The 14,293-nt window shown below is 40.0% G+C and overlaps 1 protein-coding gene across 4 annotated transcripts in view; it reads right to left on the bottom strand.

Annotated features, from left to right (window-relative positions):
• PTPRZ1 (protein tyrosine phosphatase receptor type Z1) overlaps positions 1 to 14,293 on the bottom strand; it is a 160,571-nt gene that overhangs the window by 95,979 nt on the left and 50,299 nt on the right. For all 4 annotated transcript variants that reach the window (XM_038753284.1, XM_038753285.1, XM_038753286.1 and 1 more), the window contains exon 2: positions 2,907 to 2,972. In XM_038753284.1, the coding sequence (XP_038609212.1) occupies positions 2,907 to 2,972 (66 nt within the window). The remainder of the gene's footprint in view (positions 1 to 2,906; positions 2,973 to 14,293) is intronic.

Here is a 14,293-nt window from a genome sequence, read left to right as displayed (position 1 = left end):
TTATACAGCAGAGAGTGGCAGAGCTGGGATTAGAACCCAGGCTTTCTGATTCCCTGACCCATGCTCTTTCCACTGCCTCATCTTTGATTCTAACCAACTCTGATGGAAAATTAGAGCTGTTTAGTGAACCTGTAGAGCTTAGTGTACTATAAGAGAATAGCCAAGATGTTCATATTGATGCTTTCCATCTGACAGATGAGAGCTGATGAGGGAGATCACTGCTGCCTAAGTACCCAGAGGTTATGGGAAGGGTATTGCGAAGTGCAGTAGTTAGTATCTCATTTACAGGCTAAACACATTGTTAGCTTTCTTTTTAAGGTGTTTGCCAGGTACTGTACTAATTGCTAAGGTAGATACAAGCTAATCAGGTTGGACGCAGTCCATGTGCCACATGGGGCTCACAGTCTCAATCCCCATTTTACAGGTGAGTTAACTGAGGCACAGAGAAGTGAAGGGACTTGTACAAGGTCACACAAGCAGACAATTGGCAGTGTGAGATTTGGACCCAGATCCTTCTGACCCCCAGGTCTGTGCCCTGATCACCAGCTTACAAAGTCCTGTTCATCTGGAGCCAGAGTTTTAGCTCTGGGGCAGGGAAGAGTAACATAAAGGAACACAAACAAACTGGAAACTCTGAGGTATTTTGCTACCACAGATTTTTTCCTCCTCGAAACCCCAGGACTGTATTACTAAGGAACTGAATGGCCCTTAGTATAGTGGTAAGGCTCTGAAGGCTTTGTGGGGTTGGTAAAGGCATAAAAATTATATGTGGATTAGAGGGAGATAAGACACTGTAATCCTCTCTAACAACACTCAACCTCCCTGTGTCTCCCAAGAGGGGAAACCCTTTCTAATCAGGATAAGTTAACAAGCTTTGTTATCCTCTTTTCTGAGGAGGTTGAACATTTTAAGTGGAAAGACATTGCTTAGAATAATGGGGCAACTTGATCCAGAACACAACAGCTCAAGAAGCCTTTCAGATTCCGAGGGGATAAAGAAAGAGGCTGGCTGAGAAAGCCAGAGGTAAGGAGGATTTTATGAGGGTTACCATTCCTCAGGGATTGTTAAATGATTTCCTGAAACCATTCAATGTGGGCTCAAAACCTAAAGAGTGCCAAACCCTGGCCTTGTATCATGGAATAATTTAGCTCTATATGCTGTTTTGTTTTCCATATTTTTATCAATTTCATTATCAATGAATCATATTTATTGAGTGCTTACTGAGTATATAACACTGTACTAGGCCCCTGGGAGAATACAATATAATAGAGTTGACAGACATATTACCTGCCCACAAGGAGCTTACAGTCTAGAAGGGGAGACTAACAGAAATGAGTAAGTACTGGCTATGTACACAAGTTCTGTGGGGCTGAGGGTGAGGCTAATAAATCGTGCAAATCCAAGTGTAAGGATGGGAGTGGGAGAAGGGGAAATGAGAGCTTAGTCCTCTTTTAAGAGATGTGATTTTAATATGGTTTTGTGAAGAGAGTGATCTTTGGATAGACATTGGATAGAGCATGGGCCTAGGAGTCAGAGGATCTGGGTTCTAATCCCAAGCCCTCTACATGTTTGATGATCAAAATATCATCAAATGTTCTTTAACCCCAGGACAGTTATGCATTTCAGAAGAAACCAAATACTGGTGTCCTTTATGTTGAAAATACATAAGTGATAAGGGTTGAGATTCTCAAGGAATTATTTTTAGGAAGAATAACTTGGGAACAAAAAGGCACTTTAGACAGTTTTCTGTCAGTGAATGATTCACTTTCCTCAGAAATCTATTAAAACCCGAGACATACACTGGCATGGGGGTAATCGTTTCTTTACTACTGCCCTGATGGATGGTGTCGGTGTGTAAATAACAGAAGAGAAAACATAGTCAAATGCAATGCTCTTTCCAAGAAATGTTGCTCATACTTTAATTGACAGTTTATGTTATCTTAGGAGTAGACCCTAGTGAGTCACCACATTGAAGAATCAACCTAGGTTTGAGATTCTCTGGAATTGAGAGGCCACGAATGGATGAAACATTGGCTGCCAGTTAAAAGAAATAGCATGGCCTAGTAGAGAGAACATGGATCTGGGATCCAGAAGACCTGGGTTCTAGTTCCAGTTCTGCCACTTGCCTTCTGTAGGACCTTGAGCAAGTCACTTAATTCTTTATTTCTCAGGTTCCCTATTTGTAGAATGGGAATTAAATTCCTGTACTCCCCCTCTTCTTACACTATGTGTCCCATGAGGGAAAAGACTGTGTCCAATCCAATTATCTTGCATCTATTCCAGCACATAGTAAAAGCTTTAAAAAATACCATTCTCGTTGTGCCTGGGATGTCAGTTTCCAAGTTAATGTACACAAAGTAAAGACAGAATTGGGACCAGTGAAACTAGTTTGCTTCACCTTCGTTCATTCAATTGTATTTATCGAGTACTTACTGCATGCAGAGCACTGTGCTCTAAATGCTTGGGAGAGTACAATAGAACAATAAACACACATTCTCCGCCCACAACAATCTTACAGTGATATGCCAAATTTCAGAGGGCAAGAAATAAGTAAGGTAAGGAATGATACTCATATATTAAACATTAAACCACACATCAAAAGCACCATGTAAACTACAACTATGTAGAATTTAAAAAAATAGATGTATACTTATTGAAAAGTCTTGATCCTGTTCAGCATTTTCTTTTCAAAAGTTGAGTACAAAAGGAGAGAAATATGCCCACTGTTTCATTCTATTTGCTTAGAAAAAATTCCAAAATTCCATTTTATATTTGAAGTGTTTCTTCTTCCTGTACTGATACCTTCATCATCTGCTTTCTCTAGTTCCAATACTGAAATAGCACATTCTTTGTATCAGAAACCTATATAGGAAGGACCAATATAAGACCACTCAGATATTATTTACCGGCATAGGACCAGTCGATCTCTTCGATCAATTTCCGCTGCTGTCTATAGTATCCATAAACGAAATCTATAAGAAAAAGGATATCACCGTTTAATCCTGTGTGAAATGTGAATCATAAATAATAAACATATTCCTGCCACCAGTCTACTGCTAAAGAAACTTTCTCCAAGCATTTGGAGGAAATCTTTATTTTCAACTCAAATTACCTAAGCTATAAATATCTCATGAAGGCTTCCAAAACTACTTCCTTGTTCATTGCATTTAATGTGTTTGGAGAGTGCTCAATAAATAGGGTAAAATTTTGTAAATCTGAATATCAGATACCCAAAATTCTTTTTGATTATCCAAAATACAAGCTATGTGACTTTACTGTACCCACTTTTTCCTGTGCATCTCGGGACCTCTTGTAGAGTGGGATGAAAAGAACTCATTTTACTGGAATCTGAGACTGTGGAAGAAAGAGGAGGAATTCTTTTTTCTTTATTCCTTTTTTTGCTGCCCTGAGTTGTGTTAAACAATGCCTTATGACACCTTTAACGCTGAATCAAAAATGGGGGTCAACATTTCCTGCCTCTAACAAATATGAAAAAAATTACTTGTCAATTAGGACTGGGCCTGATAATTTCAGATTGCCAGTTGTTAACTCTGTTTATTGACTATCAGAAATATTAGTAGAATTACTACCCCAAAGAGTTTCAGCACCAATGACACTGGACAGCGCAGGGCCAAGGGCCCCAAACTTGAATTGAGAGACAGGGTTGGGAACTGAGATCTCTTTTTATTCCACTGGAACTCATTGATAAATGAAAATTTAAGTTGCTTTTCTTAAATAAGGGAAAATAAAACACCATGGGATTCTTTATGTCCTGAAACAAAAAGAGGGTGTTTCTACAGTGTTAGGACAGATGTAATCCAAATCTAGTGGACTGCTCTAGTGAATCATCATCATCATCATAATGATGATAAGTATCTATTAAGCCCTTACTACGTGCCCTGGGGTAGATATGAGCTAATCAGGCTGGACGCAGTCCACGTCCCACATGGGACTCACAATTTTGTACTCCATTTTGTCTTGTCTTATGCCGTTGAGTCGTCTTCGACTCATAGGGACTCCATTGACACATCTCTCCCAGAATGCCCCACTTCCATCTGCAATCATTCTGGTAGTGTGTCCACAGAGTTTTCTTGGTTAAAAATATGCAAGTGGTTTACCATTGCCACCTTCCATGCAATAAACCTAAATCTTCACCCTTTGATTCTCTCCCATGCTGCTGCTGCCCAGGTGAGTTCTGACTTGTAGCAGATTGCCTTCTACTTGCTAGCCACTTCCCAAGCTAGGAATGGAATGCATGCACCTCTGCTTGACTCTCCCTCTCATGGTCAAGACTGGTAGAGTACCAGAAACTCTCCAGTTGCAACCCTGTGGGGGATACTCCACTTTACAGATCAGATAATTGAGGCACAGAGAAGTTAAGTGACTTGCCCAAGGTCACATAGAAGATAAGTGGCAGAATGAGGATTAGAACCCAGGACCTTCAGACTCTCAGGCCCATGCTCTAGCCACTGGGCCATACTGTTTCCCATCGCTACAAGACAATCAGGTCCCACCCTGGGTTCACAGTCTAAGTAGGAGGGAGAACAGGACTAAGAAAGGCTTGTTCAGAAAAGAGCTGTGCCTGGGCTAAAAGTCCTGTGAGATTTTATACTTCAAAACAAACTACTCTGGGGGTTGCCCTTTTATGGGGCAAATCACAGCTCCCGGTGACTTTCTCCTAAGCAAACAGCTCATCTCAGCACAGTAGCACTGGGGTTGACCTGGCAGGTCTCTTGGATTTCATCTTCTTTCAAAGATGCACAACAATAGTCAGCAAATACTCGGCCTTTGTCGGCCAGTAGTCTGGGATAAGTGTACACACTTCAGCCACCCCTTGAAAATGTAACTAAGGAGAGTCACAAAATAAAAAAAGGAACTGAGCTTTTCCTAAAGTGATGGAGAATTGAAAGCATGATGGTACATGTTGGAATTCAGCTGCACTTTTGGACAATACATTTAGTAGAGGCTAACACCGTTTTACATTTTTTAAATCACTTTTTAAAGAAATCTCTGTCAGTATAAGATTCCCAGGTGTTGAATGTGGTCTTCAGTTTCTTCCTTTATGCACTGTTCCCTTAATTGTAGCTTCGAACAATCCTTTGGACATTCAAATGCTAATTAAGTAGGCTTTGGGCGTGAGAGAGTACCCCCACTTTTAAAATTTCTCTTGGAGACCTGATAGATGAGGAGTGATAGCTTCAGTGAACAAGAAAAAAAGCAAGATTCACTTTTTGTGTGTGCCTTACACACTTTGAAAACCAGTGAATCCTGTGGGAAGACTGTACATAAGACATAAAGCCATCCACACTTGTATATAGTTTTTAAATTTTGCTCTTTGCCTTATTACATATTGTCACATGTAAAAGTAACTTCAAAAATGCCAGCCTTCTTTTTTTTGCAATAATCTTGTTTGTTTGCCCCTTTTAGCCTGTCTTTTCTCATATTTTTAATGGGAAACATGAAGGTTGACATTTCAGAAAGGGAAACTAAATGCAATTTTCTGATGTAAAGTGTGTTTGTACACAGTACCTCATTTCCTCAATGTTATTGTTGGAAAAAGCACAATGATAGTTTGAGTCACGTTATATAGTCTGACAATAATGGATGGGCAATCAAGGGCATTTTATTGACATCTGAGAGGTTTTAAAAACAGTCATACTCATTTTACAGCTGCTGGTGTTGTAGTAGAAAATGTTATAGCAACTTCGATTTCAGTGATTTACATTTGTGTGATATTAAGGCAGGTACTGTTCTACAAATAAGCAACACAGAAGTGAAATGTATACTTCAGTTATCTAATGCTCTAGACCAAATACCACAGTTTTAAAAAGTCATCACAAATAAATACCATGTTTGCATGATGTTTTTGATATCGTATCACATTAACAAACACACATGTATTCTCTGTAGTAAAGTTGTACATTTCTTCCTTGTTCACTGACTGCAGGGATCCCCAGATGCAATGTAGTGGATAATCATCTGGTTATAATGCCTAATCTAAAGTTCTATAAATTATTCAAACAGGTAGTAGATATTTAGCAAAATTTTAAACTTTTGCCACATCCTTGGGAGGGGATGGGAGATGAAGAGGTCAAATTGACCTTTGGTAATGAATGTCATTGGTGTGTCATCATAGCCACATCCCTGGAAGTCCATTACAGGATCGTCACCCAGGCTGCTCAGGGGAGCTCTGGGTCACCTTGGGATTCAGAGAAAGCCTGAAGTAGTTCCAGGGGACTTGCTTTGGGGAAACGTTTGTGGGGAGTACAGTATCCTACCCTGGTTATTTAAGTGGGCTGGGGCCATTCTGAATCTGTCATTCCTATCCCAGGGTTCTAATGGGCTCAGTGGAGTCCTTGGATAAACCAGAGTCCAGTGGTGGGGATAGAGTTACCAACATTTCCTGACTTTGTCCTGCTATCTCTTTCCTTCCCCCTGGCTTTTAAGAATGTGAGCATCCTATCAGCCAGAGACTGGGGTGATTCAATGCCCTTGCATTTTTCCTCAATGCTTAATATAATTCTTGTCACAAAGTGCTTTACAAATACAATAAGTATATCATCATATTTTTGGTGCCACAATGACTTGGAGCATGCTTAAGACTGGGGAGTTGGATGGTGGAGGGGGAAAAGAGAGAAATATAGGGAGGTGGGAGGAAGGCAGAGTTGCTCTCTGTCTGCTCACCACTCTTGTGAATGACTGATGATTACTTTGCTCACCCTGAGCAAGTAAGAGCCCCACCAATTCTAGTTTCTTGAGGGTAGCAAACATTTTTTGCTTTAGTGGAGAACCTAATATAAACCCTGATCCCAGATATAGGGTGCTTTATAAAGAGACTCTGGGTCAAAATAACATAATTTACTGCCCCAAATAGGAAGGGAGAGCTTGGAAAGACCCCGCAGTCTCAGAGCATCCTTTCGCCTGTATCTCTGTCTGAGGGTCTCCATGGAGACCATGGCCTCAAACATAGGTAGTACTCCCAAACCCCTCTGCTGTTCAGGAGCCCCTTTTGTGGCAAATCCACTGTACCAGTAAATGGCTCAATGACAAGTTCCCTCAGATGGAATTCCTTTGTGAAATAACCTTGAAACCCAGGTAGGGAGATGGTGAAGCCAGGAAAATTGTTCAAGAAAACAAGTCTGTATTCATGGTTCTAGAAACAACAGAGCACAAGCAAAAATCCCCCAAAGGCAATGCCTGGTCAGATAAATTTATCTAGATTTTGGTCTGAGAAGGAAAATAGTTGCTGAGCGTCTGATCATCATATGTGTGGGAAGGATAACACACTGAATCATAGGGAGCTGGGGGGTCTCCATAGCACTGAGAGTGCAATGATACTTTGACATCTAAACTATAAGCTCGTTGTGGGCAGGGAATGTGTCTGTTATATTGTACTCTCCCAAGCACTTAGTACAGTGCTCTGCACATAGAGCTCCATAAATAAGACTGACTGACAGTAGTGGAGCGACTGGGGAAAGCAGATTAGTTCTAACGATGAGAGAGCTGGGTCAATCTCTTTGAAATGGACTGGCAGAGCTCACCCCTGATCCATCACACAAATACTTTAAAGGTTTCTAAACAGATCAAACACATGGACATGGACAATATTAACTACTGCATTTATTAAGTGTCAATAATTATGACACTTACTAAGTTCTTCCTATGTGCTAAACACTGAAGCAGAGACAAGATAATCAGATCAGATACAGTTCGTGGTCCACAAGAGGCTCCCAACGTATTTCATTCCCATTTTACAGATGAAGAAACTGAGGTCCAGAGATGCTAAGTGATGCTTGATTGAGGTCACACTGCAGGCTAGTGGCAGAGCTAGGCCTAAAACCCAGAGCTCTGGACTCCCAGTACCATGTTCTTTCCATAAGGCAGTGTGGTGCCAGAGACCAGACGTTATGGAGTTGAATTTATGGAGAGCCACAATAAACAGCAAAATATAACATTTTTGCACTTAACTTCCCTAAAAACATATTTAAAACTTGGGGATTAGTCCCTATTTAATCACACCATTTATAACTTTATAAGAGATCAACATGCTACTGACCAGTTACAATTTCAGAAAATGGTATGGATTCAGCAAATCTTCACGCTACGCAATGGGAAAAAATTTTTTTGTTGTCTAACAATTGTAGTCCCTCTTTGCCAAAGAATGTTTCTGGCTGCAATTCTGATAGGTTCCAGTGGCTACTGTCATGATCTAATTTCCCTTAGTTTTAGAGAACAGTGGGATAATAGATCTAAAAGTGGGGAAAATGGCAAGATCTTTAGCTTTCTGGTACATCCAGAGTGAATGGAATAAAATGTCCAGTGGGCAGCTTTGGTTCCTTGAAAGAAAGTATTGTGTTCACCACTTTTAAGAGCTGATGAAGGGAGATAAATTAATGATTTCCTTATTATCTACTGGATTTTTTCCTCCACTTGAAAAGGTATTGCTGACATATTGTTTAACTATGAACCTCAAAAAATGGTAAATGGAATGTTGGACTGGGCTGAAGAATCACTAAGTACATCTGATGGAAAGAGTATGGAGCTGGAAGTCAGTTGACCTGTGCTCTAATCCCAGCTCTGCCGTACGTCTGCTGTGTGACCATGGGCAAGTAACTAACTTCTCTGTGCTTCAGTAATCTCATTTGTAAAATGGGGATTAAAACTGTGAGCTACCCGTGGACATGGATTGTGCTAATCCTAACAGCAATACCCCTGTGCTTAGTACAGTGCCTGGAACACGGTATGTGCTTACTAAGTGCCATTAAAACAAAAAAAAATTAAAAAAAAACCTTTGCGCTTCCTGAGGCTAGAGTAAGATGAGAAGCATATAGACTAGTGGAAAGAACACTGGTTTATGAGTCAGAGGACCTGGGTTCTAATCCCAGCTCTGCCATTTGCCTGTTCTGAGACCTTAGAAAAGTCACTTAACTTCCCTGTTTCATATTTCTCATCTGTAAAATGGGGACTAGATACCTGTTCTCCCTCCTATTTAGCATTCAATCAATCATATTTGATCACTGTGTGCACAGCAGTGTACTAAGCCTGGAGGAGAGTATAATATAACAGAGTTGATAGACATGTTCCCTACCCACAAGGAGCTTGCTCAAATTGTAAATCTCATATGGGACAGGGACTGTGTCTGAACTGATTACCTTGTATCTACCCCACTGTTTAGTGGAGTGCTTGGCACATAGTAAGTGCTTTATACCTTCCCAATTATTCCTATTCTTCTTACGGGTTTGGTGTGGACTGCAAAATACATACAACATGAATCAGGCACAGAAAAATGCAGACAATGGGGATAAAGATCTAAAACCATGTCCAACAACTTCCCAGGTCGGGTCACCTGAGTGGTTGCTTCAGTACGTTGGGAACTATTTCTGACAAAGCAGGTCAGTGTAATGCTAATTTGCAATAGTGTCTCAGGGCCACAGAGATACTGGGACTATTTCAAGATGGTACAAAGTGGACAAATTAATCTCTAAATTATTGACAGTGTGAACTTCTGAAAAAGTCAGAGAAACACTTATCTCTCTAATGCTTTTCACTAACACAATCATCAATTTTAAAAAAAGCCATTGAAGCAAATTATCCTTGCCCCTGGGAAAAGGAAATGAAAGAGGAAATTAAATCCATGTTCAAAACTAAAACTGAATTTACTCACTGAATTGCCTTAAAAATAATTTTAATTGAAAGCACCTTTAAAAAGAGGAGAATATTTATATTGGAAAGCAATTAACTGGAATATATCTTTCCGTCATTGCCACTGGCAATTAATTTCGATGATTATGATTTGATAACAACGTATTTTTCAAAACCTTCATTTCTATTTCCACTGTTGTTGAGATTAATAACCCCATAATATGATTTCAAAGATTAGACTTTATGATTTCACCCCAGAATTGAAAGGCATCTTGAAAGTGGAAAGAGTTAAATGCAAGAATCTTTTACATGTTGAAAAACAGTTACTGTTTGCTCTGTTTTTTTGTGTTTTTTTGGTACTTTTGATGGAAGAGATCCCCACGACCCTTACCCAGTTTGCCATTCCCATCGATGGCTTACAAAATGGATGAGCATAGAGTGGTAGCTATTCCGAGGCGCTCTCAACTTTCAAAACTGAATGGTGTTATCAGTAAGATTGCAGTGCAGTGGAACAGTTCTAATTATGGTATTTTCCTGTTATGGCATTTAAGCTGTTATGTGCCAAGTGCTGGGATATATACAAAATAATCAGATCAGGCAGTCCTTGGTTCACACGGCACTAATTTAAGAGGTGGAGAAGAGTTAGCCCCATGTTATAGAAGCATACAAAGTTACAGGTTTTAGAGTTGTTTGGGATTGCTGAAGGTTTTCTCCATGCATTGTCCATAGTGGAAAATATCAGGAGTATATGCATAGGCAGTACTGCTGCTTAATGCTGGAGTCATCAAAACGTGTTGGATGAATTAACCTCCTACTGCACTGGACTGATAACTATCAGAAAAACATACCAACACTTGGAAAGGGAAAGAATAAGCACAGGCTTTGGACTGGAGGGGGAATGGAGAATTTAGGGGAGTACAACAGGAATGAGAAGGGGTAGAAAAAAGGTAGCTAGGAGGGAAATGGGAAGGGAAGAAAATGGGGAAGAAAGAGTGGGTGGTGGGTAGAGTAGGAGGGACAGAAGAATTGTGGCCTAATCGATAGAGCACGGTACTGAAAGTCAGAGGGACCTGGGTTCTAATCCTTGCTCTATCACTTCTCTGCTGTGTGACCCTGGGTAAGTCACTTCACTTCTTTGTGCCTCAGTTACCTCATCTATAAAATGAGGATTGAGATTGCAAGCCCTATGTGGGACAGTGACTGCATCCAATCTGATTAGCTTGTATCTACCCCAGTGTTTATACAGTACCTGGCTCACAGTAATATCATAAAAAATGTGTGAAAAAGTATCAGTATAATGAGCAATCTGGTGCCTTGACTGCTTTTGGAATGCCTCTAGCCTTTGAATGGATTCTCTTGGCCATAACCACTTATGGAGATGGGCCAAGCCTAATTTGGGAATGAGGCAAGGTGCCTTAATCGCTAATTTTGGATCCCCATACTGTTCCCCAAACTGATCCCCAAACTGCAAAGAACAGTGCTTTGCACATAGTAAGCACTTAACAAATGCCATCATTATTATTATTATTATTCCCCAGACTTTCAAGGGAAGGGGGAACATTAGCTTAATCAAACAAGATTAGCTAAGAAATGAAGTCCCTTTTTTCACCCAATGCATTTACTCCCAGAATAAGATTTTGACATGAAACTTTTTTCACCCATACATTCTGAGAAAGGTGTGGGCCATGCTTTGCATTTCCTGTCAGGGTGTTGACTGATTCATTGTGTGGTTTTGTCTGGACAAGATATAAAGATTTCCTTGACTTCTTTCCATTGTACGTGCTACAAATCCATTTTTGTGGGAGAATCTCTTAGTTTTTATAGACCTATTAAAAAAAGAGCAATCCATTGACACCTGAGGGAGAGGCATTAATCAGATTAAACTACTAGGTAATCTTCCAATGCAAACCGTTCTCCATTCTACTTCACTCAGTGTAACAACATCTTTCCTAAATTTCAAAAGTCCTGAGTTTCTCTTGCAAGTCCTAAGTAAACTTGTTTGGGTTTAGGTGATTCCTCATCAAGACATCTTTGAGCCCTACAAGAGTTAACCCATTCAGAGAACCTAGGCCCAAGATAGTGTCATTCATCAAGGGTAAAAACAAGATTCTCTTCGTATTCCCACTTAGGGAAGATGAAGAAAAAGTAGCCAAACATCAAGGACTTGTGTTGTGTTTATTGGGAATCAACAAATGAATGTCTAGTTTGACAAGATGTTTGAAAACAAGTTATCTAAACATCAGAACATGATGAAGAGATGAGATAAAGAACATAAGGGCTACAGAGGTAGGAGTTTGAACTGGGCCAAGTCCCTCACAAAGTTTGGGCTTCAATTTCTACACTGGTTAAATATAAAACTCCTTTCTGTCCCCCTGCTAGACTGGAGGGTCCTTGAGGCTAGGAGTTTGGCCTAATTACTCTTTCATACTTTCCCAAGCCTTTAATACAGTGCTCTGCACATAGTAAGCCCTCAATAAATACCACAGATAGGGCCATGGGAAGATGAGAAAATGTACAGGTGGAAACATATTGGACTTTCAGAAGGAAAGGTGGATTGACATTATGTCAATCCAAAGTCTCAACTGAAATTGAAAAAAAGCTTTCTTGATCATTTAAGTATTAGAATATCAAGCAATATTCCTCTGTTTTTACCTTGAGCTTCCAATTTTTGTTGAAAATATGAAAAAAGAAACTAGCATTTATGTACCACTTCCCCCAGCAATTTAGCCTGACCACAAAATTGGAGGCATCTATTTATTGTCAGTTTTTTTTTTTTGGCATAAAAATGATCTGAGCTGCAGAGCACGTGAAGTACTGCTAGAGGCTTTTCTTCTCTGGTAGAGGAGATATGATTTGTAATTTCTGATTGACAGTCCTCAGAAAGTCCTTAATTTGACATGGAATAAAGGCAATAGTTCTATCTCCTACTATGGCATTTATTCAGTTGTAGGGTAGACACAAGGTTTTAATATCAGGCCCAAACTCTCATCTACGTGAGACTCACAGGCCTAGTGGAAGGAGCCCAGGCCTGGGAGTCTGAGGACCTGGGTTCTCAATACATCTGCCACTTGCTTGCTCTATGAAGTCACTTTACTTCTCTGGGCCTCAGTCTCCTCACCTGTAAAATGGGGATTCAATGCCTGTTCTCCCTGTAAGTGAAGGAGCTGGGATTAGAACCCAAGTACTCTGACTTCCAGGTAGGCCTCTTTCCACTAGGCTACACTGATGTTGTGACTTTTTTTTCCTCCTCTTTTTTTAAAATTATGGTATCTGTTAAGTGCTTATTATGTTTCAGGCACTGTTCTAAGCTCTGGGGTAGATACAAAGTAATCAAGTTGGACACATTCCAGGCCTCACAAGAGGCTCAGTCAATCCCCATTTTACATATGAGGTAACTGAGATACAGAGAAGGTAAATGACTTACCCAAGGTCATGCAGCAGACAATTGGCAGAGCAGGGATTAGAACCCAGATTCTTCTGACTCTCAGACCCATGCTCTATCCACTAGACCATGCTGCCTCTCCAGTTCCAGGCTCTTTCCACCTGGACTTGTTTCACCCCTTCATCAAAGCCCCGCTCATCTAAAACCTGCTTTGTAAAGATTGAGCCACAGCTGCAAAAAGCAAGAGCTAATTTCTAGACTAATTTGTTTATTGATCATTTCACTCTCCTATCCCAATTGGAAAACTAATTCAGGACACAGATTCTTGTTAGTGATTTTAGGTAATTAGTGGAAATATTATTTCTACTTTGCCTTGAAAGTAGTCTAAAAAAACCAGCCAATTGCTCAATATAATTTTATGTCCTTTAGTAATTTTTTTCTCCAGGCCTCCTGGATGCCTTTAAAACTTTACCAATGAAAGAGCCTCTTAGTTAAAGGAAAGAATTACAGGACATGAATTATTTGATGTATACCACACCAAATTCTACACATCTGTAAAAGTCAATTTATGGAGTTGGGAAATCAGTCAATGGTACTTCCCTTTTTCTTCTGATAGGGGCATCGTGAACTCTTCCATCTCTTTTCAAAAGATCCAAGACCTAGACCTACTGAGGGCCTTACATTCATGACGTTATATTCCTTAAGTGCAAGAACACCCTTACCTGGACATGATTCAGGATGCTTGGTGAAACCATAAGCTAACAAGCACTCCAATTCAAGCACTGCTACCCCATAATACCTACCTCCAACCCTTGAGAATCCACCAAAGGGGAAGCTAGATTTTTAAAATTAACAAAGAATTGGGTAGTGGGGAAATTGATTTACTTTGGTATAATTGGCCTAAATGAAACATCTGGTTTTGCTCCAGAGGCTTTCAGCTGAGTTTAAAAGGCAGTCAAGATGTTTCCAAGGATCAACGAAATGTCTTGGGCAACATCAGAACCAGGACCAGTATCTCTTCCTCATATTTAACTTTCAAGCACTTAGTACAGTGGTCTGCACACAGTAAGCACTCAATAAATACGACTGACTGAATGAATGATTGTACTGCCTTTTTACTTTTTGCTCAAAAATATCCAATGAACATATGCATAGGTTACCCAACAATGTGAATGTTGTATTTTCTGGATCCAAATGAGCTGCAGAGTCACCTACCAGTGTGAAATCTAGATTCTGTTTATGTTCATGTAGATGAATGAATTACCCTTA

The sequence above is a fragment of the Tachyglossus aculeatus genome, chromosome 10 (assembly GCF_015852505.1).
Source record: "Tachyglossus aculeatus isolate mTacAcu1 chromosome 10, mTacAcu1.pri, whole genome shotgun sequence".
NCBI lineage: Eukaryota > Metazoa > Chordata > Mammalia > Monotremata > Tachyglossidae > Tachyglossus > Tachyglossus aculeatus.
The sequence above is the reverse complement of the archived record's forward strand: the minus strand, read 5'-3'. Positions and strand labels throughout refer to the sequence as shown.